The sequence below is a fragment of the Sander lucioperca genome, chromosome 17 (genome assembly GCF_008315115.2).
Source record: "Sander lucioperca isolate FBNREF2018 chromosome 17, SLUC_FBN_1.2, whole genome shotgun sequence".
Lineage (NCBI taxonomy): Eukaryota > Metazoa > Chordata > Actinopteri > Perciformes > Percidae > Sander > Sander lucioperca.
The window spans coordinates 7943820-7971062 of NC_050189.1; the positions used below are offsets into that span (position 1 = coordinate 7943820).

At 41.6% G+C, this 27243-nt stretch overlaps 1 protein-coding gene across 3 annotated transcripts in view; it reads right to left on the reverse strand.

Moving 5' to 3' along the window:
- The window catches only part of zgc:109889 (uncharacterized protein LOC553542 homolog), a 39542-nt gene that overhangs the window by 5327 nt on the left and 6972 nt on the right, over positions 1 to 27243 (reverse strand). For 2 of the 3 annotated variants that reach the window (XM_035993781.1, XM_031304143.2), the window contains 7 exons: positions 13125 to 13269; positions 11137 to 11271; positions 5527 to 5680; positions 3996 to 4113; positions 2818 to 2886; positions 1775 to 1819; positions 248 to 381 (listed from right to left, as the gene is read on the reverse strand). In XM_035993781.1, the coding sequence (XP_035849674.1) occupies positions 248 to 381; positions 1775 to 1819; positions 2818 to 2886; positions 3996 to 4113; positions 5527 to 5680; positions 11137 to 11271; positions 13125 to 13257 (788 nt within the window). In that variant the 5' untranslated portion in view covers positions 13258 to 13269. The remainder of the gene's footprint in view (positions 1 to 247; positions 382 to 1774; positions 1820 to 2817; positions 2887 to 3995; positions 4114 to 5526; positions 5681 to 11136; positions 11272 to 13124; positions 13270 to 27243) is intronic. The other variant, XM_031304144.2, reaches the window with a different exon arrangement.

Sequence of the window (27243 nt, forward strand, 5' to 3'; positions counted from 1 at the left end):
TCTGATCACAGGTATGTGCTTACATGTGTGTAATTGTGAGACTTTGAGTGACTGTGTAACAATACTTGCACACGATATACTATTTATAGTACACCAATACCAAATATAGCTTTTAAAGGCTAAGGAAAATAGTGAAAGTCAGTTGGGTCAGTTAAATGTGTTCTATCATCCTAATGCAGAAAACCTGCATGTGTGTTTGTGCCCTTGCGTGTGCGTGTATTCCCAGTTAACCAGCTTGTGTGTGTACCTGCTATCAGGGGACAGGGAGCCTTCTGAGGACATGCCATGGTAAGGGGAGGGGGTGAGCCTGGGGTCTGGTCTGAACTCTTTGTCGTAGGCCAGGACATTCCACTCCTGACGCCGGTTACGAGCCTTACGCACCTTTAAAAAGGTAAAAACAACAGAAAGGTACAGATTTCTAAAAATAATGTCTTTTGAATGATGAATAATGTAAGTGATGGCTTTTGACTGAAAGAAGTACATTTGGTAAAAGCGTTGCTATAGTGCGACATGCTGCAGTATCACTTTAACATTCCCTCGCCGTGGTCTGGAGAAGTAGCACAGCTGTACCTCTGTAACACCCCATTAGAGACAGCGTTAACAGGCACCGAAGAGTGTCTCACAGTCTTGACTGTAGTAAATTGCTTTAATATACTTTAATTGAAGATGGTTTTGGAGTGATCAAATGTTCTCCAAGTGTTCTTAAATTAACTTTATTAAGCCCGAAATTTGTAACAAATTAAACTTGTATACTTCAGATTGATAGAGAGGCCATTTTGGAGCTCTGTCATCATTTGAAACACGTATTTCATAAGTACAAACTATATCAAAGCCAGTCACTAAAGTACAGATTACAAGAAACTCTAATACACAAAGCTTTTCAACTTCAGGGTCATGACGCCGTTTGGGAGGTAACACTGGAGCAGATTTCTAAAAGAAGAATGTACCTATACTCACTAAATATGTCTGTAATAAATAAAACTAAATGAATTTACATTTTAAATATATAAGCATTTCTGTAGTTCAAGTCAGTAAAAATAGAACAACATGAAAACTGTAATTGCTGCAGTGATGAATAAATTGGGATCTAGAAATGTGCTCATGGGGCATAAAAGGTTAAAACCTTGTACTAACTGCTAAACAGGACGCACACTAAAGCACCAGGAAGACCAGTAAGTCATCATGAAATAGGTGGTGATCGAAGCTTGGTGTTGTAGCGACTTCTTGTGGGGCTAGATGGCGAGCTACGGTGGTTAGAAAACTAACCGCTAAAATGTTTGCGCTAGCCAGAAACTAGCTTGTCAGCCATGTTTGCTACCTGCCCGTTGGCACGCTAGCTAGCTTTGTTGCTAAGTTAACGCAGGGAATTGAAGGGACGTATTTGTACCATCGACTCTCGTCTCATAATTGTCAACAATCTATGCCTCTTGTGGATCAGTTTAATACACACTTTATAAAGGAGTAGCAGGATTACAGTGTATAAAACTGAGTGCGACAAAGCTAATACGATAACTTCCTCTATTCGGCCTCTCTGTTCCCTCAGCACAGACAAGACAGCTTGCTATTGGTCAACGACGCAAATTAGTGTGTTAAAGTTCAGTACAGCTGAATTCGATGAGATGACCTGGACCAACTGATCACAGCGAACTTCATGCTAATTTGCAGTTTTTAAGTCTTTGCTCATTTCATGCCCGTTTCAGAAGGAAGTCTTCAACTGGTGTTGAAATATATAGTTATTATAGATAATGCTATCCGTGTGTAAATCCTCACTGACCTTCTTCACCTCTCTGCCCGGGTCCTCAACCTGCTTCTGCTGCTCCTACAAGAAAGACAGACCGATAGATAGAAGAGTGGAAAGAAAGTTAGTCTTTGATTATTGATTTCTCTGTTGCAGAGGAAGAGAACAGGACACCATCACCAGCTCCTTCACCATGGGACACACACACACACACACACACACACACACACACACACACACACACACACACACACACACACACACACACACACACACACACACACACACACACACAAGTCCACTCCCCATCCACTCACTAATAAACACACCAACACACACTAGCAGACGATGGACAACAGAGCCAAAACGTCTGGTAACACGAGACAGGAACCAAACTAAACCAAACCAATCACAGAGGGTTAGAAAGAGGGTGAGGTGGCAAGCTAACACACACACACACACACACACACACACACACACACACACACACACACACACACACACATACAAACAGAAAGGAAGGTGTGTGTGTGTGTGTGTGTGTGTGTGTGTGTTTGTGTGTGTGTGTGTGTTTGTGTGCGTGTTAGAGGATGGATACCTGAACCGAACCCGTTGGAACCCGTTGGGACCCGACGGGCTGGGCCAGGTTCGTACAGATATTTAGAAATTATGTTGGGGTTCGGGTCGGGCTCGGTCACATCAACGCGATAAGGCATTGAACATTTTAAATTTAAAAAAGCTTATTATGTAGGTGCGCGCCTGTGTTAATGTGCGCTTGTTGCCCCGAAAAAAAGGAGATTTTAACTGTGTCGGCCTCGGGTCGGGCTCGGACATAAATATCTTTTATCGGTTACTGATCTGTCAGACGCGGGCTGGGCTTGGACAGAAAAATGCGGCCCGATCCGCACTCTAGTGTGTATCTGTCTCTGTTATTAGTGAAATGCAATCATGATATTAGTGTTTCCCTGTGTGTGTCTTACATCCTCTATAATATGTGGGTGTGTGATGTGTGTTAGTGGGGTGTGCAGGGGTAAAGTGGGGGGGGCGGGAGAAGGCAGGTTAGGGGTCTGTTGTCTTACAGAGATGGACAGGGGGCTCCTGGGTGGGGCCTGTCTGGAGTGGGGCCTGTCAGGGTGGGCCGGACAGCCCTATGGAAACATGGGAGAAAGACAAGCTAGTGCGTTAGGAGGAGGAGGGTGGGGTGTGTGTCTTGGAAGGCCAGGTAGCGCTATAGATACATTGGAGAAAGAGAAGGAGGAGGAGAGAGTAGATGAGACACCCTCCACCTGCAGCTGAGCTTCCCACCTGTTAGTTGGGAAAACTTCAACTACTTTGTTTCTAAAAGGGATTATATTCAGCCAAGTTTTAGGGAACAGAAAAATGTGATCAGCATTAAACTGAACAGAAATATTGACACAGTGCAGCAAACACATACAGCAGCAGCTGTTCAGGGGATTGAAAAATGATTGTCGAGAGCACTGATGGAGAGAAGTGGAGCAAATCGAAAGGGAATACCAGTTTAATTCAGCTCTGAAATATTTAATTATCTATGCCAATTGTGTTTTAGACAGAACTCACTTTAAAAAGACAAAGAAATTTGAATAATTATAACCATAGATATATGTTTTTCTTTTTTGGATTGAGCAAATACCCATGGTATTTAGACCATAAGGTTCACATCACCATGTTGTCCACTCGGTACATTATCCGTGTACCTGGTACAAGGGTCGGGTGATTGGATAAATTTATTGGCTATCGGGGATTTGCTTAGTAGCCTACATTGCCAGTTTTGTTATGGCAATTTTAGTCATTTTATTTTGCTAATTTAATGGTCTGGTAATAGCTGTGATATCATATAGTAACTACATCTTTGTATGAATATGGCGTTACATATAAACAGTTTATAGTTGTATTCCCCTATGGCCATTTATTTGTCTCTGGATAATGAGCCTGCCCGCCTGCTGCTATATCAATAACTAATTATACAACAAAGCAAAGCTAAATGATGAGTACAGCAAGATAGGAATGCATAACATGAAGTTACAGCATACAGAAAATACACAATTAGGTAGGAAAAAAAACAATTAGCAAATCAAAGCAGAAGATGATTTTTTTTGTTCTGTCCCACTCTCACAATCACACACATTCAGCCCACAGCATGTCTGCAATGACACACATACAAACATGCCCTGCAACTTGCACTCACAAATACACATGGACTCCAGCAGCACACGCTAATGCGTACACACATCCATACCTTCTGCCGTCTCTTCTCCTTGCGTTTGTCCTCGGTGGCCTGCAGCATCTTCTCCTTCCAAAGATTGAAGAAGTAGGAGGGGTCAGTGTAGAACTTCAATGCATCCTTCTTGTCGTCCCTGCATGGACGAAATGGCAGATAGTGGGTGAATAAGAGCCAAAAAGAAAGACATTTGGACAGATGCAAAGCAGGGAGGTAGGAGGGGTGGACGGTTGTCATATGTGGGCAAGATGGAGACAAAATGGAGAAGAATGCGCGACCCTGATTTTCCACTGGGAGTGTCTCAGAAGCGGAGCGCCTTGCTGCCCGACTCACAGATTTGATTGTCTCTGCAAGTGCTTTACAGAACAATCCTGTTTTTTAAGCTAGTATCTACCTTCCACTCACGGCACTCCCACAGTTAAACTTCATGCATTCTCTTTTCTGGCGTTGTCCTTCGAGAATCTGTGGTGTCATGTATGTCAACCTCCAAGATGAACCTCTCGTCATACGTAGTGTTGTACAGGAGACATATATTGTTTAGGTAAATTGACTGGATACTCTCGCTGTTTCACTTCCTCCGAACGGCCCGCGGCTCGTGTGAAAATAGATCTGGGTGTATCTTTAGCGGAGCCGAGCTGAGAGCCGCTGGTGGAAAATAGGGGGGAGAGTTTGAAGGGGCAGATGGAACGAAACAATAGCTAATAGACCCCCATATCACAGTCAATACAAGATCATAGTCATTTAATCACCACAGAGATTGTGTTGAAACCCGACAACCAAGAGTGATTTAGAATATGATAAGTGACTGGCTTTATTTATGAAGATGTATTTATCATGTATTCATGAGTATCCAATGAGAAAGAACCTAACCGAAGTGGGAGCAATAGACAGCTGAACTCCTGGCCCCTTACTGCACCTACTGTAGCTAGCCCTTGTTCAGCTAGCATCTTTAACTCAGTGGGTATCGTACAGTGTTTCTTTTATTGGCCTTTCTGAAAAGCTGAAGCATGTTGCTAAATGACTGCTAAAATGGTAGTCAAATTTCATCAACTCACAAATTTAAACAAGACAAAACAACGACGATTATCTTCCTATAACATTACAAACAGTTTGAAGTTAATCAAACTACTTGTGTGATCCCTGCCAGTTGGTTCTAGGTAATTTGTAGTTATTTGGACACCACAATTAACATATACTGATGTTTTTTTTTTTTTAATGGGTTTTCTCTTTGTCTTCACTGAAGCAATTAAAGGAAACTTTAGCTCTGCGTTCTATTGCAAAAAAAAAAAAAAAAAAGCATTCTCTACTTGTTTTGTGCCATAAAGCAATCCATCACATTTGCTGCCAAAACTCAGCCGCCAAAAAGTTTGGAAGAGGCCTCTGAGCAATTTGTTCAGGGCCAACACTTATGACTAAAACCTAATGTGCCGAATGATAACATTATACATGTACTACCTTACATTTTTATAAAAATGACTTAAACACATCATTGGCAAACCAAACATATTATCAAACTACCAATGTAATACAGTTCAGCTAAACTACTGACCTGTAGGGGCTGAGAATGTTGAGCGGAGGAGGTTTGTCACAGCGATGGTACATCTCCACCACAGGGTTGGGGACGGAGGTCCTCGACACCACCTGCTGGTCCTGGATGGTGCTACTCTTAAAGGCCTTCCTCATGTTAATATCCTGCAGGGAGACTGGAAGGAGCCAAAAAATAAATAAAATAAAGTAGAAAAAAGGGAGAGAATGAATGTTTCATAAACAGTACTGTAAACAGCTTGACAGTTGGGCCAAAGAAAATGGCAGAATTATTTGCTGTGTATCATTTACAGTATTTGGTGACATAATCCCTCAAAACAGCTGTTTTACAGTAACTCTTCGACTGTCAGCTTAGCAGCTAATTCCTGCCCTCTGATCTCTGGTCTCAGTTCTGCAAAGTTTACACTCATGAATAAGAATAAAGTCAGGATTTGTGAGAATGAAGGAGGAGAACAAGATCTCTTGTTCGTGCACTTAACAGATGTATTAATCAGCCAGGGCATGGCTCCCTAACTTAACGTTTAATGCCACCAAAGTCAGCTTCAGACTTTATAAAATAACCAAAAATAAAAATAATTTCTGGGCACTGTTAGGTAGATTTCATTATAATGTTAAATTTGTTGCAGATTCAGTGGCGTTACTTAGGATATTCTGTAATAACATTCTGGACAATCAGGCTGTAAAAGGAAAATGTAATTATTCATTATTAGAGATTATCCAAGATGCATTTTCATTAAATGTTCTTATTTCCAGCGGAGGAAACAGTTCTTGTGTCACTACATGTATACAAATTATATACAATCTTGTTTTATTGTAGCCATTTTTCATTTGTCCAGGTCACCAATGGAATACATTCAGCACACACTGTTCCTTAGTCTTCTTTCCAAACAATGAAAAGGTAAGAAAATTAGGTTTTAACAATTTAGTAGATATAGTCCCACAGAGCAGGATGCCACCTTCACTGCAAAAGTGCAGTCCCAGAAACTCAATGTGGCACTGTCAAGACTGTGTGGCTTGGAACCTGAGATTTATGGGTTTATGGATTTTGTTGAAAGGCATTCTGGGAATGTAGAAAATTGCTTACAAGAGCAGAAGCACGGGAGATGAAATACTACAACTTGGAAAGTGTTGACAAAAAAACACCAAGAACACAGTATACAAACTGTAACTGAACTGTTTGCTATAACTTTGCAATCTACAGATCAGAATTATATTAAAAGGTCCAGTGTGTAACGTGTTTAGTTGTTCATTATCAAAATTTGTGTTGCCCGTTCACAAACTTGTCCTTTTTCATGAATATTTACCACCACCATCAATTCCAAGTATTCCTTTTGGCTTGAAATTTTACATTTGCATTCGCATGAACCGGGTTAGACGCTCCATATTCATGCCCCATCTTGAAATACGTTAGCCGGTAAGGGACAGGACATACTGCTCCGCCTTTCGCGTTTTCGCTGTCACATGATAAACTCACAGGTGCTGCTAACGCTGCTAATGGGTATCGTCGCTTCCCGGCGCCGGGAAGTTTGAAGACGGAAACATGGAGGACCACACGTATTAAAAATCCAAATTTCAGGAACAGGAGTCTTCTTCTTCGCCCAGAAAAAGAAAAAAGGATATTGAAAAGAGCAAGAGACCGGCGTCATCAGAAAAAAGCGTGAAGGCTACCGTAGCTGTAATTCGTACTTTGAACTGCGTGGTGCAAGAGAGTTGATTGCGATATATGATCTCAATGCTAGATGGGAGAAATTCCTACACATTGGACCTTTAAGAACACACACAGAAGGTGATAATAGGACAGCAGGGACAGACAAGCTTTATGCAAGCACACACACACACACACACACACACACACACACACACACACACACACACACACACACACACACACACACACACACACACACACACAGGTTTGTGGCACTATCGTTGTGGGGACCCGCCACTGACATAATGCATTCCCTAGCCCCTTACCCTAACCTTAACCATCACAACTAAATGCCTAACCTTAACCCTAAACCCTCACCATAACCTAATTATATCCCTAATCCTAAAACCAAGTCTTAACCCTCAAACAGCTCTTTAAACTTGTGGGGTCCAGCAATTTGGCCCCACAAAGCTGTCAGGACCCCACAAGTATACTGGACTCCTGGTTTTTGGACCCCACGAATATAGTTAAACAAGCCCGAACACCCACCCCCACACTAGAGGGTGCATGTTGTTGGTACTCTAAATGCTTTGTGTTTATGCAGCTTGATAGCATGACTTGTCTACCTCTAACAGGAGTCAGTATGTGTGTGTTTGTGTGTGTGACACAGAGAAAGGGAGAGTGAGAGACCGAGAAAATGCTGCATGTATGTGTGTCAATCCCTTAACCCCCCCAGATGAGATTTATTGCTACAGTAGTGCATTGCTATCCAGGATCTAGCAGATGGCTGGACACACTAGCTGGTTCAGCGTACATCGGCCCTGTGTATAATATGGTTAAACCGTGTCAATTTGACATAATCCTTGCCATTGATTTACTTGACTTATGTCCTGTATATGTGTGTGCCTGCATGTTATCAACAGGATTATTAACGTCGGAAAAGAGGAGTGAGGTTTAACCTCAGACTGCAAATTCCTAAAAACTTAAGAGCAATTGGCTGTTTGATCTGTGTGTGTGCGTGTGCAGATTCTGCAGTCAGCACACACTCCTGTCTGCTCTGTGTTTGATCATTCCTTCTTAAGCTTCTGTCCCTGTGGCCAAATGAATAATCCACAAAACCAGCAGCTAATGCAACTTTCATTCAGACACATCTTCAAAGAGGCCGCCAGCTTCTCCCTCTCTCTTTTTCTAAAAAAAGACACACACACACACACACACACACACACACACACACACACACACACACACACACACACACCCTCCGTCTTTCATCACTCTGATTTTAACGTTTAATCTTCCCCTCTGCACATTTACATGCATACAAATATGTTGATTACTGATAATAACCAGATTAATTATTAAACTATTAAACAGTCTGGTTCACATTGGTTCACAAGGGCCCAAACAGTCTGGTCTGACTTCCACATTTACCTGAAATGAATAATCATTTTAATGTCTGGAAGGATGTGTAGCATACTACAGGAAACACCTTTGATCCATCCAAGTAAAAAGAAGGATAGTAAAGCTTTAGTGCGTAACTTTTTTATATTTATGAACATCAACATTCATGCCATTGCCAAATGAGTTGATACAACGCGGGGTGGTGCGCGATCACGGAAGGCTTGTATCATGTGGACGCGTCAACAGTTTTGTTGTCATTACTTAGAATTCCTCATGGGGGAGACAGAAACTACGCACTATAGCTTTAAATAAATGAACAATACTTTTAAAGTGAGGTTCTGTTACTCTGGGTGTCATAGGTTTGACACTTAATACCTTTACCATGAACAGAGCATGAAAATGTGATTCACAGGAGTCATCTGCATGCAAAGTGAAACGCAGTGTACAACCTCTCTTTCATACTGCAGCACATTCACATTGTTTTTTGCACATTCACAGCAGCAGAGATTAAACTCCACAACCAATGAGAGAAGTGCTTACGGGCGAGGCAAATCATTTTTAAGGTAGTTGACTTCCCTGAACCATATGTAACATGTCAAGCACAGTTTGTCCCATTACGTTGTTCTATAATGATTACACATTACTGTAAAAAGTAGTATTTCCAGTGAAATTTGTTTTATTTAAAAAAATGCTACACTTTATGGTACATTGCAAAAAGAAAATCCCCAGTCCATAAATATCAATGCAAATCTCTCTCTCTCTGTGTGTGTGTATATATATATATATATATATATATATATATATATATATATATATATATATATATATACACATATATATACACATACATATATATATATATATATATATATATATATATATATATATATATATATATATATATATATATATATATATATATATATATATATACACACACATACACACACACGGCACCGGTTTTGAGATGAAAAACAGAAAGAAGAAGTCAGAGAAGCCAGGAGTGAGGGAGTGAGAGAGAAAAGTGAGACGTGAGAGACGGGAGAGTTACAGATGACAGTGTGATCGTGTGGTTGGAAACGAGGGACAGAGGAATTGCTTGTGTGTAGGAGGAAGAGGCATGGAGATGAACAGAGGATGAGAGAAGAGATGAAAGTGTGTGAGCGGGGGAGGAGGAGTGGAAAAGGAAAAGGAGGAGGATGAGACATAGGACTGCTGAGCTTTTCCTTTTCATTGCAGTCTGTGCAGCTCTATCTGATGCTCTCTGTCTGAGCCCGCCGTGCTGCAGAATGACTAGGCAGTATCAGCAGGGGGAGAGAGAAAACTGAGGGAGGGAAGGAGGGAGGCAGAAAAACATGGAGACCGAAGTTAGAGGAAGAGAGGGAAAGAAATTCACAGGGACGAGGGAGCGAAGAAGAGGGTTTTAGAGCAAAAAGTGAGGGTTTGGGAAATAAAAGGAGGGAGAAAAGGAGGGATGGACAGAGGGAGAGATAGAAGTGAGGAAAATAAGAAAAGGGGAAGGGAAGTGGAAAGGAGAGAGGCATCGAAGGAAGTCAAAACAAGATAAGGAAAGAGAAAGAACAGAGAGAAAGAGAAATAAAGAAACAGGAAGGAGAGAGAGAAGAAGAGGGCTTAGAGAAAGAGTGAGAGGGTTTGAGACAGAAATTATAGAAAATCGGAGAGAGAAAAGAGAGGAAGAAAGTAATAATAAACGCAACATCAGATAGGATGATGCAGAGATGGATGAAAGTGAAAATGAGGGAAGAGAAGGAAGGAGTAAAAAGGCAAAGGTCAAGGAAAGACTTTGGAGAGTGAGAAAGTGAAGAGGGAAAGACAAAAAAACAAGAGAAAAGAAAGAGAAAAATGGAGACAACGAAAAGGAAAACTCTAGACTGGAGGTTGCTCATGTCTCACATTAAAGGTTAGTTTGAGCCTCTGGGGCCACCGTACTTAGCTCTGAAATCCTCCTGTAAGTGCTGACTGGATCACCACAGCCCAGTCTGACAGTGTGTGTGTGTGTGTGTGTGTGTGTGTGTGTGTGTGTGTGTGTGTGTGTGTGTGTGTGTGTGTGTCCCTATCAATTACTGCATTAAAAGAAGTGACCTTCAGATTTACTGAAAAGCTTAATGATGGAGATAATGATCATTACTCACACACATAACAGGAGTATAATATGAGTGTGTCTTGCTGTTCACTAAACACTCCACAGACAGACACAGACATCAAGCAAAGAAAGTGGAAGAAGTTGTTAAAACACACACAAAATAAACAGCATAGCCATTTAAAATGCTGCAGGCTAGCTTCAGGGGAAAGCACACACACACCCACACCCACTCACCCACTCTTCATCACACAAGTACACACGCAGATATGGATGTGAAATCCTACTAGAGCACAAGCAAGAGCACAAAGAGAGAACATGCTCATACCATCAAACTTGCGCACACACACACACACACACACACAACTTCAAATACCATGGCAGAACATTTGTCTTTTGTCTTTGTCCTATATATAAAAAGATCCTGGACTACATAAACACACTCACACGGGTGCCGTCCTTACCTTCCTCCACAGTGGAGTCGAGCTGGGTGACTTTCACGGCCAACTGGTCCACTCTTTCCTGCAGGCTGCTCATCCTCAGGTAGAAGCTGTTGGCTTCATTAAACAGCTCTCCGAAAATGTCCTCGGCATGGCGACCTGGACAGAAACAGGGGGAGACACAAAAACACATTTGAAACTGTAGTTTACAATATTCTTTCATCCCGGGAAAGAAGTGCATTCACATGTGCATGTTCGCCAGCTGAGCTCTGGCTCCCAGCTTTCAACCATATTCAGGTTTGTATCTCAAAAAACGTTATTAGGCTTCTATTTGCAGAGTTTTGCAAATGGTTGCAACAGCAATCCGTAGTCTAAAAATAATGGCCTTTTTATTCGGGAATAACACTGGGTATTGTTCTCTTTGTGCAGGTTGGGCAGCAGAAATTAGGGTTTGATGTGGCAACAAAACATTATTAGGATTTCCACAATTGTCAGTGTGATACAGCCCAAATAAATAGCTAGATAAAACAAGAGATGTATGGGAAGAGAAATTCACAGAGATGGAAGTCAGTCAATGCTGTTCCTGCTCCCTCCGTCTGTCTCAGTAGGACAGGTTGCCTCCTGCCGTCTACCTTTTCAGAATATTTTCTGTCACTGTGTGTGTTTGTGTGTGTGTGTGACAGAAAGGTACACTTTTTTTTTTATATAATTTACAGAGATGCAGAAATGCAGCCTTCCTCAATAACCCTGCCACATACACCCACCTGCTGCATAGCCTCAATGTCTCTACATCTCCTCTCGTTCTATCTGCCTCTCAGCCCACAACATGACAGATGGAGCAAAGGCAGAGCACTCACTCATTCGCAGTGAGCTGTCGCTGAATTAAATTTAGTCCTGAAATGCTAATCACATTTAAAATGATTTCCCCCTTCGCAACATGTTCACAAGCGCATTTCATAAAAGTCCACATTGGATCCATCTTTTTTTAAACTAAACTAACTCCTTCAAACACCACGACAGCTTCCCTTCAGGCTCCTCCTTCCCAGCAAACAACTGCTTAAATACATCTGATCAGAATGGGCAGACATGGCCTCATATAGAGCTGGGCAATATATTGATATTATATCGATATCGTCATATGAGACTAGATATCGTCTTAGATTTTGGATATCGTAATATGGCATAAGTGTTGTCTTTTCCTGGTTTTAAAGGCTGCATTACAGTAAAGTGATGTCAATTTCTGAACTTACCAGACTGTTGTAACTGTTCTATTATTTGCCTTTACCCACTTAGTCATTATATCCACATTACTGATGATTATTTATCAAAAATCTCATTGTGTATATATTTTGTGAAAGCACCAATAGTCAACATTACAATATCGTTGTGGTATTGATATCGAGGTATTTGGTAAAAAAATATCATGATATTTGATTTTCTCCATATCGCCCAGCCCTAGCCTCACATTTAAAATGTCTCAAGTGATCGTCCCTAGGGATGGATCACAGGATGGAACAGTGGTCAGTTGGAAGCAAACGGTCAGTAAGCAAACTCGGGACAGTAATTTCACATAGTGGATGACAGAGGATGTAAAATGAAAGTTGGTGTTGCACAATAGCTAATAAGCGACAATAGCTTTCTTGATTTTGGATTCTCAAACTCTCTGTTCCCCATTAAAGTTCAGCACTGTCAAGATAGCCTTGCTATCGGTCAATGCCGCAATTTTGCGGGTCAAAGTTCACCGCAGTTGACAAAATAAACTGTGCGAATTGCGTGGCGAAATTTCAGAGTTTTAAATGCTGGTGTGGCCAGGCCTTTAGTCTTTGAGCGTTGATCACAGTTTGCAACGGAAAAAGTCACATTTCCGGAGGCAAAGAGCTAAAATCCTCACTCAAGACAAGGAGTCTGAACAAAAATGTCTCCTTCTACAAATGAATTAATTAGATATGACTTTTAACTGAACCACTGCATGTGCAAAACATTACTCTTGTACTGAAGCACAGGATACTCACTCAGACCGCCCAGCTGTTTGATGATGGCTGCCAGGGTGCTGTTGGTAACACACTCCAGTTCACTGGTCACCCCATCCGGCAACGCCCCACGGCACAGGTGCCGGGGCTCAATGTTCCTTTTCACCAACGGCATGCTGGTCTATGCCTGAAGAAACGACAGAGAGACAAGAGAGATGATCGGTTTATGGTGCGAATCAGCCATCCATTACTGCTACTTATGACATCATACCCTAAATATATACTTACACACCCAAAACTGTGTCTGAAGCTGCTTGACTAAAGTCCACTGTGTATCTTCTGACGTCTGTTAACATGCTGCGACTCATTATTTAAAGTACATTAACAAAATTACAGCTCAACAATGACAGATAAAGGGAAAAAGGAAGCGGAGGAAAAAATGGGTCGGTGTTCAGCTGTGAGTCCTGATGGAGACGGAGGTGTCATGTCCGCCGTGGGGCGCAGTCACTCATCACGCTGCTTAATGTCAATGCGGCTGGGATGAGCCAAGAGCCAAATGAGCCGGAAAGAAGTTTCTAAATGGTGCTAACGAGCCGCAACTCTAGCCACAGAAACCATGAGGGACAGGGAGAGGGAGACAAAGGGAGACGTGAGGTGAAGTGAGGGGTTAGAAGATGAGAGGAAGAGAGAGTAAAGGATAGACGGAAAGGATCAGAGGGTAAAAGAGTGATCGAGAGCAACTGACAGACAGTGTGAAGACAAAAGAGAATGTGCTCTAAAAAGAAAGACTGTCAGTCTTTGAGTGGCCACAAGGGAAGAGCTACATATAGATCCAGTATGTCATATGATGTGAGCCAGGCGTCCTTGTTATGGGTGAAGGAAAAGTCTCAGTTTTCAGAACAATAGAAACAAAAATGGGAAAATTGACAAAGAAAAGATTTTGTTCCCAAATTAAGCAAAAGGCAGATGCTAGACAAGTGTTTATACCTGCATCAAGATATTTTTATTTTAACATTGAAGCAAATGAGTCCATGCAATCTCAAAAGGGAATTAACATTAACCTCTGCAACTCTATGGAGCTTTTTATCTCATTGTTTATGTTTTATGACCCACACATTTACTGGAACCTAATGGTTGATTCTGAGCTGCTTTTATCCGGCCCAACGAGGGCCGAAAGGATGAAGAGAACTGTTGGCCAGCAAACTCAACCTTCCCTCTAAAAGCTCCAGAATCTCGTTCTTGATGAGTACATTTTGAGTTGACATGTGCAACTGTTGTGCAAGCCGTGTCGTTTTTTTGGTTGAAGTGAGCAATGTTTTGAATGAAAGTGTGCTAAGTTTGGGTTGAATTGGGCAGGTTGAAATGTGCAACTTCTGGGCTGCAGTGTGTAGTTTTAGGTTCAAATATGCAAAATGTGGGTTGAATTTTGCAATTTATAGGTTAAAGAAGGACATTTATGGGTTGGGATGTGTAATTTTAATTAAGGTTCAAAGTGCAACACTTAATCTAAAGTGTGCACATTTTGATGTTGATAGGTGTAAGTATTGGCTTGAAGTGGGATTTCTTCATGGGTTGGGAAAATTGTTGGCGACGGTAGAGAAAAAAAACTAACGTGACGAGTTGCCAGTTATGTAATTTTTAAGTGCTCATACAATTACTAACCAGAAACAGGCAAGATTGTTGATTTTGCATGTAGAACATGTAAAGTTTGCATTAACTGCGACTGCACACTGTAATTTCAGCTGGCTCTTTGAAGTAAGTTATCATGACCAGCACAGAGAGAGAAAAACTGAAAACTGAGGAAGAGAAGTTGGATAAAAGCGAGTGAGAGCTACAGACAGAGAGGTGACACGAGAGAGGAAACCGAGGGCTCTTCTCAGTTTGGAGAGAACTCTCTTTACGCTTGTTATTTTTGGGCCACAATTTTGTGCATGTGCGTGTTCCCACCGTGTGCATGTGAAATGTGCATTTGTGCATGTGGGAGGTGTGTGTTCCCAGGTCAGTGCTCTGGAAACGTGCCAGTCTTACACTCTCCCACGCTTCTAATATCATCTTTGGCACAATTACTATTTCCGGGATAAGAGCACTAAAGCCAAGAGAAAGGAGGTAAACAAAAACACATGGATTGTGTGGACAAATGTGTGTAAGAAATGATAAAAGACATACTAATACTCCCTGATTTATACACACACGTGTGTTCACATGCTTCTTAATTTGTTTGTCCGGACTGAACCACACATGCCGTGAATAAAAGTGACTAGTTTGCCCTCTTTACGTCTCTCTCCCTCTCACTCTCCCGCTCTTCCTTCCCCTAATAGCTTCTGACATTCAATTACAACAACCACCTCAGCTTGTGCTGACTTGTCTTAAGAGTGTTATCGAGCTTCCCATAAAGTGTTTGTGTGCACGTGTGTGAGCCAATATCGGCCCCCTCCTCCAGCTGTCGTAAATAATCTAACACCACGGCTGTTTAATAAAACATTCATGCTCTTCCTCATCCTCCATTGCTGCCTCAATAGCTGCTCTTCATCTCTGATTTGTGTCATCTGTCCGACCCCTCCCCACTCGTCTTTTTTTCTTCTTGGTATATTCTCACTCTAGATCTTTTCTCCATCTCTGCCTGGTTTCATTAATAAATCAGTAAGCATGAATATCTCTTCCTCCGACTCCCCAGTGCCATTCTCACCTCTGTGTTGATGTGAGTGTGTGTGTGTGTGTGTGTGTGTGTGTGTGTGTGTTGCAAGATAACAGGGATTGTATGTGAGGGGATGCTGGTGTGTGTACTAGATGTTGAAGCCAAGACAAAGTGGGCTTCAACATCTAGTACACACCCGCTCTCTCTGACACACATACACACACTGAAACACACGCATCCAAACACACACTGACTGCTTATTCCCTTCACACAAGCCCATTCAGGTCAACTGCAGGGAAAAGTCACATCAGCCTGGTGTGCTATAGCCCTGAGATAAAGACAATGGATGGGGGGGCAGAGAAATACACAATTCTTTGTTTCCAAAGTTTAACATGTTTTTTGTTTTATTTTATAACTTCACAAGCTCTGGTACAATTCTTAATCATCTTTTTAATAAAAAATTCCTGATCAGATAGGGACCCTGGTAGTCAGGATAGAGAAGCTGCATTATAAACTCGCTACACAAAGCTCCATCCAGGAAAAAGCTGTTCATAGTTATTTAGGGACCAGTCTACATAACGTTCATGTCTTACCAGATCAGGTCACTATGCCAGATTAAAGTGGCCATATTATGCTCATTTTCAGGTTCATAATTGTAATTTGAGATTGTATCAGAATAGGTTTACATGGTTTAATTTTCCAAAAAACACCATATTTTTTGTTGTAGGCTACTACACATTGCTGCAGCTCCTCTTTTCACACTGTGTTCAGGTCTCTGTTTTAGCTACAGAGTGAGACATCTCACTGCTGTAACATATTTGTTGTCAGTCGCACATGCGCAGTAGCTAGGTAAAGATTACATGAGCTAGCTAGCTGTTTCTCCAACTTCGGCCTGTACAAGGCAGGATTAGCTGGGAGACTTCTTCTAAACAAGGGCGCACTTCCAACTGTGCGTGAAATACCTGCAGAACAGGGACATGTAAGTAGTTCTGTACAATTTATTTTGTAGATTAGGGTGAATTTGTGTGTGTTGTAGCAGTGTTTTGCCATTGAGAACGAGCTAGCATGCTAACGGTTAGCCCCCTAGGCCCCTCGTCTCGGCTAGTTACGTAGAAAACCCTGCTGATTTTGACCAGCTCACCTGGAGACTGAAGGCAGGACACATTCAGAAACCCGTATCTCACTCAAAACAGCATGGATGGGGTTTTTTTGTAAGTATTTATGTGTGTGGAAGCACCAGAGAGACAACAAAACACCCCAAATCCCAGAAAAGGTGATTTTTTCATAATATGGGCACTTTAAATGGACAGGTCAATCCAAAATACATCTTTATCCTCTTATCTTTAATGCTACTGAGTTGCCCAGTGTTGGAGATATCGGTAGTAGAGATGACAGACATTAGACATCTCTACGGTCGATATCTCCGACATTGGCAAAAAATCTAGATTGATAAATAGCACTACATGTAAGAGGAAAAATACGTATTTTTTTAATTGGGGGTGAAATGTCCCTTTAAGTTGTACCCTGACCAATATCAGTGTGCAGTCTTTCACAACCTCTAAGACATGTAAAGGTGTCAACAGTACGGAGAGGTGTCATGGAGAAAACTCCCCAGCAAAAAACATGCGCAATTTAATTATTTGAGCTCTTGATTTAGTCATTTGTGCTCTCAAACTAATAATTTGTGCTTTAGCATAATTTATCACCGTCATGCTATTAGTCTCGTCTTGCATGTACCCTTTACACACTCACTACAGATCACTTGGATGTAATACGGCCGATATATGTAAATTATACTGCAGGTTAAACAAAATGTTATGTTATCTTTGAGGTCCCCTTAAAAGATATTTTGCGGGATAATAGACATAAAAAATGATCATACTATTAATAAAACTGAGCTTCAGGGTTCTTCACACTTCCAGCTGAATGTGTCAGGCAAAAGGCATTTGCTGTCCCTTGGAAGACGGGAGGAGGAAACCTACATAACATGCTAGTAAATCGAATTTCTAAAGCCAGAGAACAGTCTATTAAATTGTGCATATGAATGAGTTTATCTTCATGACCTTCATCACCTGCCGTGATCTGTACAACTGCAATTGTGTCATGAATCACGCTGTGGACTTGCTAGTCTCTCTGTTGGGGCCTTGTGAGGCGTCTTACATACAGAATCTTGTCTTCCACCGTGAGACGCACAACAAGCCTCAAATTGTTGTGCCTGCCTGGTAGTCATTTTGAGTCCCAAAACCTCCTGTCGATTTGGGGCCATTTATACGCTGACATTCTGTATTAAGTTATGGTGACAGGTAAAACACCTTTGGAGCAGTCCCCTGCATATACCTAAGGGTTCAAAATGGCAGAATGCACAGTACCAAATGCAGCAGCATCAAGGAGAAAAGAAAAAAATTCAACCCCTTTTCCAAATTCACGTGATTTTTACTGTTTTTTTTAAGACCTCTAAAAGAGAAGTTACTGTAAATCTTAAGATTACCTATTTCAGGGTGTTCGAGATCATTTACAGTTCAGTTCGGATTACACAATTTCAGTCATTTTAGGACTTTATTTTTGGGACCAGAAGACACGAAGGGAAGAAAATTAACGAGATCACAGGAAGGAGAAAGGAGAGGAGACAAAAAGTGTGCCATGGAACCATGGGAATGCTGTCATGGCAACGCCATGAGGAATTCGCTCCCCTTTTTGAAAGTGGCACTCGGCGCTACTCCGAAAATAGTACGAAAGACAGACGGAGAGAAGGGGAACAAGGAGAGATGAGAGTAAGGTAAAGGGCGGAGAGGAGGAGTGGACACCCCAGTGAAAACGACAAGAAACATTAAAGTAGGTCTCCAGAGGATTTATTGTCTGTCGGACACCGACAGAGAGACACAGGAGAGTTTAGGGCTGGAAATAGCAACAGAGGATCTTTTCTAACTGTTTGGGAACTCTGAAAGTCCACTTCAGATAAAAGATTCATGACAAAATGAAATTGTTTAAGGACACTGCACAAAAAAAGTTGCGGCCGCATGAATCACCCCGTCAGAGGCTGTTAGCCGTCGGCTACTAGCGTCTTGAAAGACAAGGAAGCGGAGTTTTCTTCAAAAGGTAGCATGCATCAAGTCAGTTATGATTCTGCAGTCTCAAGAGTTTGTTGCATCTTCATCACTTCACTTACTCCTTTACACAATCTGTAAGCCACAATGGTTCAAACTGTATAATCTGCTAAGTGCTTTGGCATTGATTGGTCAGTTATAGAATGTCTTTTTTTGGGTTTCTTTTGCAAGGTAGCTGCCAGTTTCAGTTCTTTCTTAGAAGGAATAGTTTGACATTTTGGGAAATACGCTACGATCAATATCACTCTCATATCTGCTCATTCAATATGAAGCTACAGCCAGGACACGGTTAGCTTAGTTTAGCGATAACATTCCAGGAAATCACTGCTCCAGGCCATGGAGAAACGGATTAGACAAGCTAAATAAAATGTGTTAATTACTGTGCTTTAGAGGTGCTGGTAGGTGGATTTCTTTACCTTTAGTCAGGACAAGACTAGCTGGTTCACACCTGTTACCACTCTTTATGCTAAGCTGGTATGGTATCAATCTTCTCATCTAACCCCCAGCAAGAAAAATGTTTAACTATTCCTTTAAGTTTCTAAATGGCTCCGTTAGCAGAGAAAATATGTAAAAGTATCATCAAATTGGCATCAGAGGGGCTTTGCACATCACAGCAATTTAGAAGAATTCAAGTATCCTTGAGTCAACTTTCAAATATTTGAAATATTATCTTGCTTGCATTGCCCTGCCTGCATTAAATTAATCAACAGAGACCACAGCAAGTTCATCGTTACTGGAGATTAATAAACAGACAACAGCTGCACCAGAGATTCAAATTCTGTTAGGTTACGCCATGACACGACTGGGAAACCATTCAAAGCTCACCTGGTCATGGCCGTTTGTCACACTTCTCTCTCCTCTGTATCTACATTTAACACCTATTCCTCCTCTTCCAATTCCTCCATCATGTATTGATGGCTGGGGGGGTATAACACCAGTTGTAATCAGATAAGATGTTGGGCCAAACATCCCCCAGATTGAGTGTTGCAGCCATCTCCCCAGGGGGTGTGCTGATAGACTTTGTCTGTTCTTAAACTGTGCAGAAATACAGCCATTCACATTGAACTATATTTAATGAAGTGTGGGCTTATAATTAAGTAGAATCATTTCTGACTTTGCATATGCATTGCTTCACATTCAGGAGTGTGTTTGTGAGAGACAGATGGAAGAGGGAGACGGTATTGATTACTGTCCTTAACCAAACTCATCATTCCTGCAGGCCATCAGGCAATCATCAGCTAATGCTATTACTGCTCCGTCTGCTCGGCCACACAGACTTAAGTACACACAACATGCACCTCTCCTACTGTGCTACGCCGAGCAAAGTCTGCCTCAGTCTGTTCTGAGACCGGTTAGCAGACCCGCCCTCCACCATCCACCCTCTCACACTCACCCCTCCTGCTCCATAGGAGGGAGACTGTATAATCACAGCTAATTAGCCTTCTACAGTAACTAATGGTAATGACAAGCGCTGATTTTTTTAAGATGATATAATTAAATGATATGGGGGACTGCATTAGGGACCACGTTAAACTCCCTCTAATGTGACAGCTAGCTGGTGTTGTATCCTGCATAAATGAGTATGAAAGTTATCTGCATGCTGTAAGCAAGCATGCATATTTCACAGGGTCACGTGCAGCTTACAGAAGATCATTTGCACAGCACATTAGCTTTTCTGAATGGCAGTCTGTGGCAATGCTGTTAAAAGTCAACTGAATGCAAAAACTGTAAGGGTGAAAAAAAGAAGAAGATGAAACAGCCTTGTTCTAAGATTTAACCCTGCACCTGAGCTGATCCAGTGTGGGTTATTAAGGGGTTTCATAAGGCTACAAGTTTTTTCTAACCCATAGAAGAACATGCATTTGCTTACCTTGGTTAAAACCTGACTTCAGTTTAAAAATCAATGCAAGATTTCACATGACAATTCTTGCATGCTAGCTGCCTTTAAGTCCCAAACTATCTGCATGGTCCATTCTTTAAACACTGCAACTGATTCCTGTGTTTGTCTATCATTTTCTGCAAACAGCATGCTGCTTTAACTAAAGACAGCATTATTTGTAAGTACAGGAAGGCTTCCTTATGTTCAATCTCTGAGTTCTTTTGAATATGAAGATACAAAATGAGTCTGGGCTGGTACCTCTAAAGACATTATGTCTGTACCTTTTTTGTGTGTGCAAAAAATCTGTTTTATTTATTCTAATTTAATGCCTTTATTAGATAGCGTCAGTAGAAAGATGAAAGGGAAACGAGGCATGGAGACCGGGGACGTTGTGGTTCATGGCTGGCATCTTAACCCCGGAGACATGGGGGCACCAACACTAACATACATCCCGAAGTCCTGTGTAATGCTATATCATCTATACTGCTGATAGTACAATGCTGTGTAAAACATGCAGGCTAATTAGCACAAGCAGCGTAGCTCATGTGTGAATGAAGAAGTGAAGCTTATTGATACTAAGAATAACACTGGAAGGAGAACGTATAATTAAGCAGGTTATTAGGTCACTTGTGAATGTAAATGAATTAAAGGCAGCAGTAATAGAGGCTTAATGGAGGGTTGTACTGTGTGTGCTGTGACACCTACTGAAGATTGGGCTTCCATAAAAGGCTTAAAAGTAATTTTCAGCTCATCTCTGATTAGTGAAGTTTTCTTCATTTGTGCTTTTTATGACAACATACTACAGCAGTGAAATATCATGCACAGGAAATATGAGGGATTTTTTTCTGAGAAAATGAAGTGCTAAAATGGAGAAGATGAAAAATAGCATATCATGTTAAAGATACAGTTGTCTAAGGATGTATGCATAATTTGCAATAAAAAAGTAAGTCCCAAGCCTAGGCCGAGAAAATATCGATAATCCAGAATTAAAACTAGAAATGGTTACCTACTATAGAAAGAACAGTTGAGAATTGAAAAATATACTTTTACAGACAATATATTAGGTCACTAGTCCCTCAGACAAATACATTATGTATCAATAGGAGAGAATTTGCAAAATGTGTTCTTTTTCATCCTTTTAGATGTCAGTTTGCCAAACCAGAAAAAGACAACATTTTAAAAGCCACAGGCAAATATTTCAAAACGGTCTCAACTACTGTATGCATTACTGCTTTTTTGGATCAGGTGAAACACACTCTCTGGCACCCCATAGAGTTAATAACAGTTTGAAATCCATGTAATATTACAGCTCGCATTGTAAAACCAGGCCTGACTGACAGCCGGTGAGCATGCTGCTATGTAAACAGGATAGGCAGCAAAAAGAGCTAATGTTTTGTTCCGAGTCAGGATTACTCAGGTTTTGCTCTGCGGGCCCAGGAGGCACTTTGCATGGTCATACGCCAAATGTCAGCTAACAAAAGGCATCAGCAAGTGAAGAACGGAACAAAGCTGCCTTGTTTTGTTTGAGGTCAGAAAACTGTTTTTTGTTTGATGTTGCTCAAACCGGATGGATCAGTACAATTTAAACTGCTACGATTTCAGTTACAGCTTCATGTTCACACAACCCCCATCCCCCTCCCCCCACCCCTCCACAACCCCCCTTCTCCTCCTCTTAAAACCTCCATCCTAGACTCTCCATCTCCCTCATGCCTCCCGCCCTACTCCAGCTTCTCTCTCTTTGATGTCTGTATTTGTTGATGCTCTTGGGTGAGGAGCACATGTACAAAATGATCACAATTACGATGGCACTTCCCCCCTTTTGCACTAATCCTCCCTAAAAACAAATTATGCAAAACGGAGCGAGAGAGGAGACGAGAGATTTTGCCTTTGCCTCCTCTCTCTCTCTTTTTAAGTTTATTTTGGAAGCAGCAGCGAGCTCTGTGGAAGGGATCTTTCACTTCATTGTCTCCCTGTGTGTGTGTGTGTGTGTGTGTGTCTACAGTACCTCTTAATTGAGGGGGAATGCAGATGACGTGTTATGAAACAGCCACTTTAATGAATGGTGAAAAAAAACATGCGAGACAAAAGAGCCAAAGGCGCACACACACACACACACACACACACACACACACACACACACACACACACACACACACACACACACACACACACACACACACACACACACACACACACACACACACACACACGCAGTAACCATCCTGACAGTCAAATGGTATTTGCAATTCAGTGTGTGTGTGTGTGTGTGGTATTAGTAGTGGTTTGATTTTATCTACTTGGGGTTATCACAAATATAGTTCCAGGCAAATAAATAAAAAAGGATTATAAATGTTTTTCTAGTATTCAGCTCAGGCCTCAATACACAATGTAAATGAAAAAGTCTGAGTGATATTAACACATGGTGTGGACAGTCAGTCAATGTCACCCAGCTGTTATGATAGTGGTGAGGATCTGTTATTACCGAGGGGTGTCAGCTCATCAGACCTGGATTTAAGCCTACCTCACCCTGCTTTAAAACTGCATCCCTTTTCCTTGTTTCCTTGTTGCTTTAGTTATGTAGGAACAATGTGGCATGCAGGGACCCTTTTCAAAACTCTCCTTGATGAATGTCCTATACTTCAGAATCTGACACTACTTAAAAAGGTACACTGTGTAGGAATTTCTCAAATGCGTGTTGCAACTACGGTAGCTGTTATGTGTCACGTTGCCTTTTTAATTCACTTTTTCGCTTTTTTTTGGCGACGAGGATTCCTTCTCCTGTGGCTCGGCATAAGTATGATCCTCCATTATGAACTAAAGTGCAGTGCAGGCTTTCAAATTTGCCGGGGCAGTGACAAGCGCCTCTCACTGATCTCCTTCTCCGTTTCAGCTGGTTTCAGTCACGTGACGCTGGCTCTGAACGAAAACGCGTTGTGGATTAGCTAGACAGGTAGGCTAGTGCTTTATGTTCCTCTCAGCAATTCTAGTTTTTCAAATGGCGGAACGACATGGAAGCCTCCTTGGACTTGCCCGTCCAATGTAAATACAGATAAGAAATTCTTCGCTTAGGAGGATAAGTCAGATAATTGGCAGAGGTAATTTTACACCAATGACGACATATTTATGAATGAAGACATTGATTTGAGCTAATAAAATACTTAAAACACTACACAGTGTACCTTTAAGAAGCTAAGTCTGAAAGTTGATTTTCATAGTATATTGTTAAAAATTAAAAGCAATGGTTGACGGTAGGTTGGAAACCAATCTAAAAATATATGATATTTCTTTATATTTTTTCAGTTCAGATGTTACCATCAGTTGCTTTTGTGTGTTAGTCTAAAGGGCTTACATGCAAAAACATTTCCTTCAAAAAGCAGCTATAAGTTTTATTTTAAGACATTAAACAGGGCAAACCTAAAGATATTGAATATTTGCACCACATATCTATTCCCCTCTGTTTGTTCTCTGCTAATGTGGTTGGTAAACAGGTCAGCCACAGAATGAATGTAATGTTTCTGGACTGCATTCAGCCCTTCACTGTGTATGTGTGTGTTGTGAGAATTCCCCTCATGCCCCTCTGCGACCCCGTCTCTCACAATTAAATGTGTCGACCTCAGCACGATTGCAACAAGTCATCCGGCAGAGAGAGAGAGAGAGAGAGAGAGAGAGAGAGAGAGAGAGAGAGAGAGAGAGAGAGAGAGAGAGAGAGACACACACACACACACACAGGACAGTAGGGCCTGTGCACTGGGATGAAGGCAGGGAGAGACAGGTCACATTACTGTTGTGATGTGTCTTAGTGTCCCAGTTTCCCTGCTCCCAGTTTAAACTGGGAATTGGACAGATACTGACACAGAAACCAGTAATATTTAAAGAGTATAGGGCTGGCTTGTTGGCTGGTAAAGACCCCATAATTAATAACCTTCATTTTGGATACAATCCACCCATTTGTTTAACAAATGTAATTTTTAGCTAATGAAAGAGCACCTTGAAAAAGATTAGGATTTTGCAGTAAGGTAGGACTGCTTGTTTCCCCATTAGGTCTGCCAACGTGACACTAGTTTCCCCATTACTCAGTTCTTTGTGACAAGGCTCAAAAACAAACTACAACTTGTATTTCCTCCTTAAAATGTGTGCGACAACTTAATTTAAATCTACAATTAGACCTGTATTTAAAAATACACCAGTCTTCATCAAAGATCACTGCTACAACAAAAGAGACCGTCCTACCCGGGATAACAGAAACCACACAGATTTGCTCTTTTGTTCAAATGAAACCCTGCTGCAGAGTAGGCACACTCTCTTTGCTCACAGGAAGTGAGGAATTGAAACTTGAGCGAAATCCAAGCTGTCTGCTGAGCAGCAGTGAGAGGGGCTCTGTCAAGAGGAAGCTGCACTCGCCAGCGTCAAGTCAAGCAGCATCTTTTCTTTGACCACGGGCCCACATCGTTCAAACTCGACATTTCAGTTTGTAGCGCAGGCTTTTCTGTCATAAATTCCTAGTGACGAGTAAACTGACTTCGGTGAGTAAAACTGGCGGAGTGCTCCCTTAATTTGCATTTGCGGTGGGTTCTGCTTCCCTCCAGAGCACAAAGACCCAACTATGGTCTTTTAATATAAAAAATAAAAACTTAGATAATCATCATACATATACATACTTACGTACTGACTGGCTACAAGACAATCTTTAAACCAAAAGACTTAAAAGTTCAGGTGTTTAAAGCGTAACTCTCGCCAAAATGCAACCTAGGGTCTTTTTGTGAATGTACCCGAGTCAAACAGTTAGTTTAAAAGCATATTTAGGACGGAAGCACCACTTTTAAGATTTACCGTATTCTCGTTTTTCGGTCCAATGGCCTTTTGAATGGGAGTGCTAGGGGCACCTTTATGCTAGCCTCAAAATAGCTATTTTTAAAACACTAAGAAGGCTCGACACAACATGAAACTGTTCGAAGTATCACCATGGGCTCTACACATGAACTCCAGCATTGACAACATTGTTTGTGTACCCAGAGTTTACTAAAAAGAAAGGTTTTGAACAACTCACCGTAGCTCTTGTTGTTTCCGGCCGCAGCCATTTTATCAGTCAAAAACAATCGATTTCCGAATGCAACATAACAGGGAGGAGAGTAAAGATGGAAAGCTCCTAAAGCTTAGTTCCATATAAATGCACGGATTATTTCTTGTTTTGTCGTTATTGAAAAACAATATTGACCTCGTAGTTGAAAAATGAGCCTCATATGGAGTCCGTTCATTCACGTATTGACTCGTTTTGACTGCCGAGGTGGTAGCGGCCGGAAACAAGGCCTACGGTGAATTGTTCAAAACCTTTTTCAGTAAACTCTGGGTACACAAACAATGTTGTCAATGCTTTCATTAAGGTGTAGAGCCCCTGGTGATACTGCCCCTAGCACTCCCATTCAAAAGGCCATTTGACTGAAAAACGAAAATACGGTAAATCTTAAAAGTGGCAATTCCGTCCTAAATAGGCTTTTAAACAAAAGTTTGACTCGGGTACATTCACAAAAAGACCCTAGGTTGCATTTTGGCGAGAGTTACACTTTAAGGATCTAAAAGCAGGTTTAAGGTTAAAGCTCTCACATCTGTAAGCATCCACTCTACTGAAGTGCTGCTGAGCAAGGCACTAAACTCTAAAGACTAGCCCTTACCTATGACCTCCCTCAGGAAAGAGAGAATACACTTTAATCACAGGGATCAATAAAAGGTATCATGTTGAAGATGTGGTCATACCAGCTTCCACTTACATTTCCCTCATTTTAATGACCAGTTTACACTGCATACACACTTAATTACCCGCTCGCTCTGAGGCCTGTGGCCGGAGATTGAAGCTTGGGGTCAACGCTGGATCGATAGCTTCTTCAGGAAAAAACAAAACAAACACCAGCAACACCTGCATGTGAACACCCAAACACCACACCTTGTAACCATCGTTAAGCCGAAGCAGCCTCTGCCCGGCAAGGAATGAGCCTGGAAATCGCTGAGTAAGGCAGACTTCCTCGGGTGGGTCGTGGGTTGAAATAACAGATCAAGACATGAATATTGAGAGAAAAAATTTGGTGTGTTCGTTGTTTGTTTTTTTAAATAATTCTCACACAGCAGCATTAAAGAATTCTTTTTGGCTTAGAGACGTACACAAAGCAGGCGGACACAAAAGGAAAACACACAGCAGCAGCACATTGAGGTACACAGCGAGCTGATCAGTGTCATTGTACAATGTAACACCCACACCGATGCGTCGTCAATAGACTGGCCTTGCTTGCACTTTGCATCATCCCGTTGAAAATAAAACAAAAGCCGACACAGTTACAGCAGCGAGGTCAGACGAGCAAGTGGAAGAACGATGATATACAATTCTGGGGGAAAGGCAGCTGGTAATTTTCCCGGCAGCAAGAGGCAAAGTGCTTTAGAAAATATACGTTTCCTGACAGCAATCATGCTGAATAGTTTCCCCTTCCTGTCTGTACCTGAAGAGTTGTGATGCAGAACTAACATTATGATAAATGGACTTGGGCAGCGCTGCCA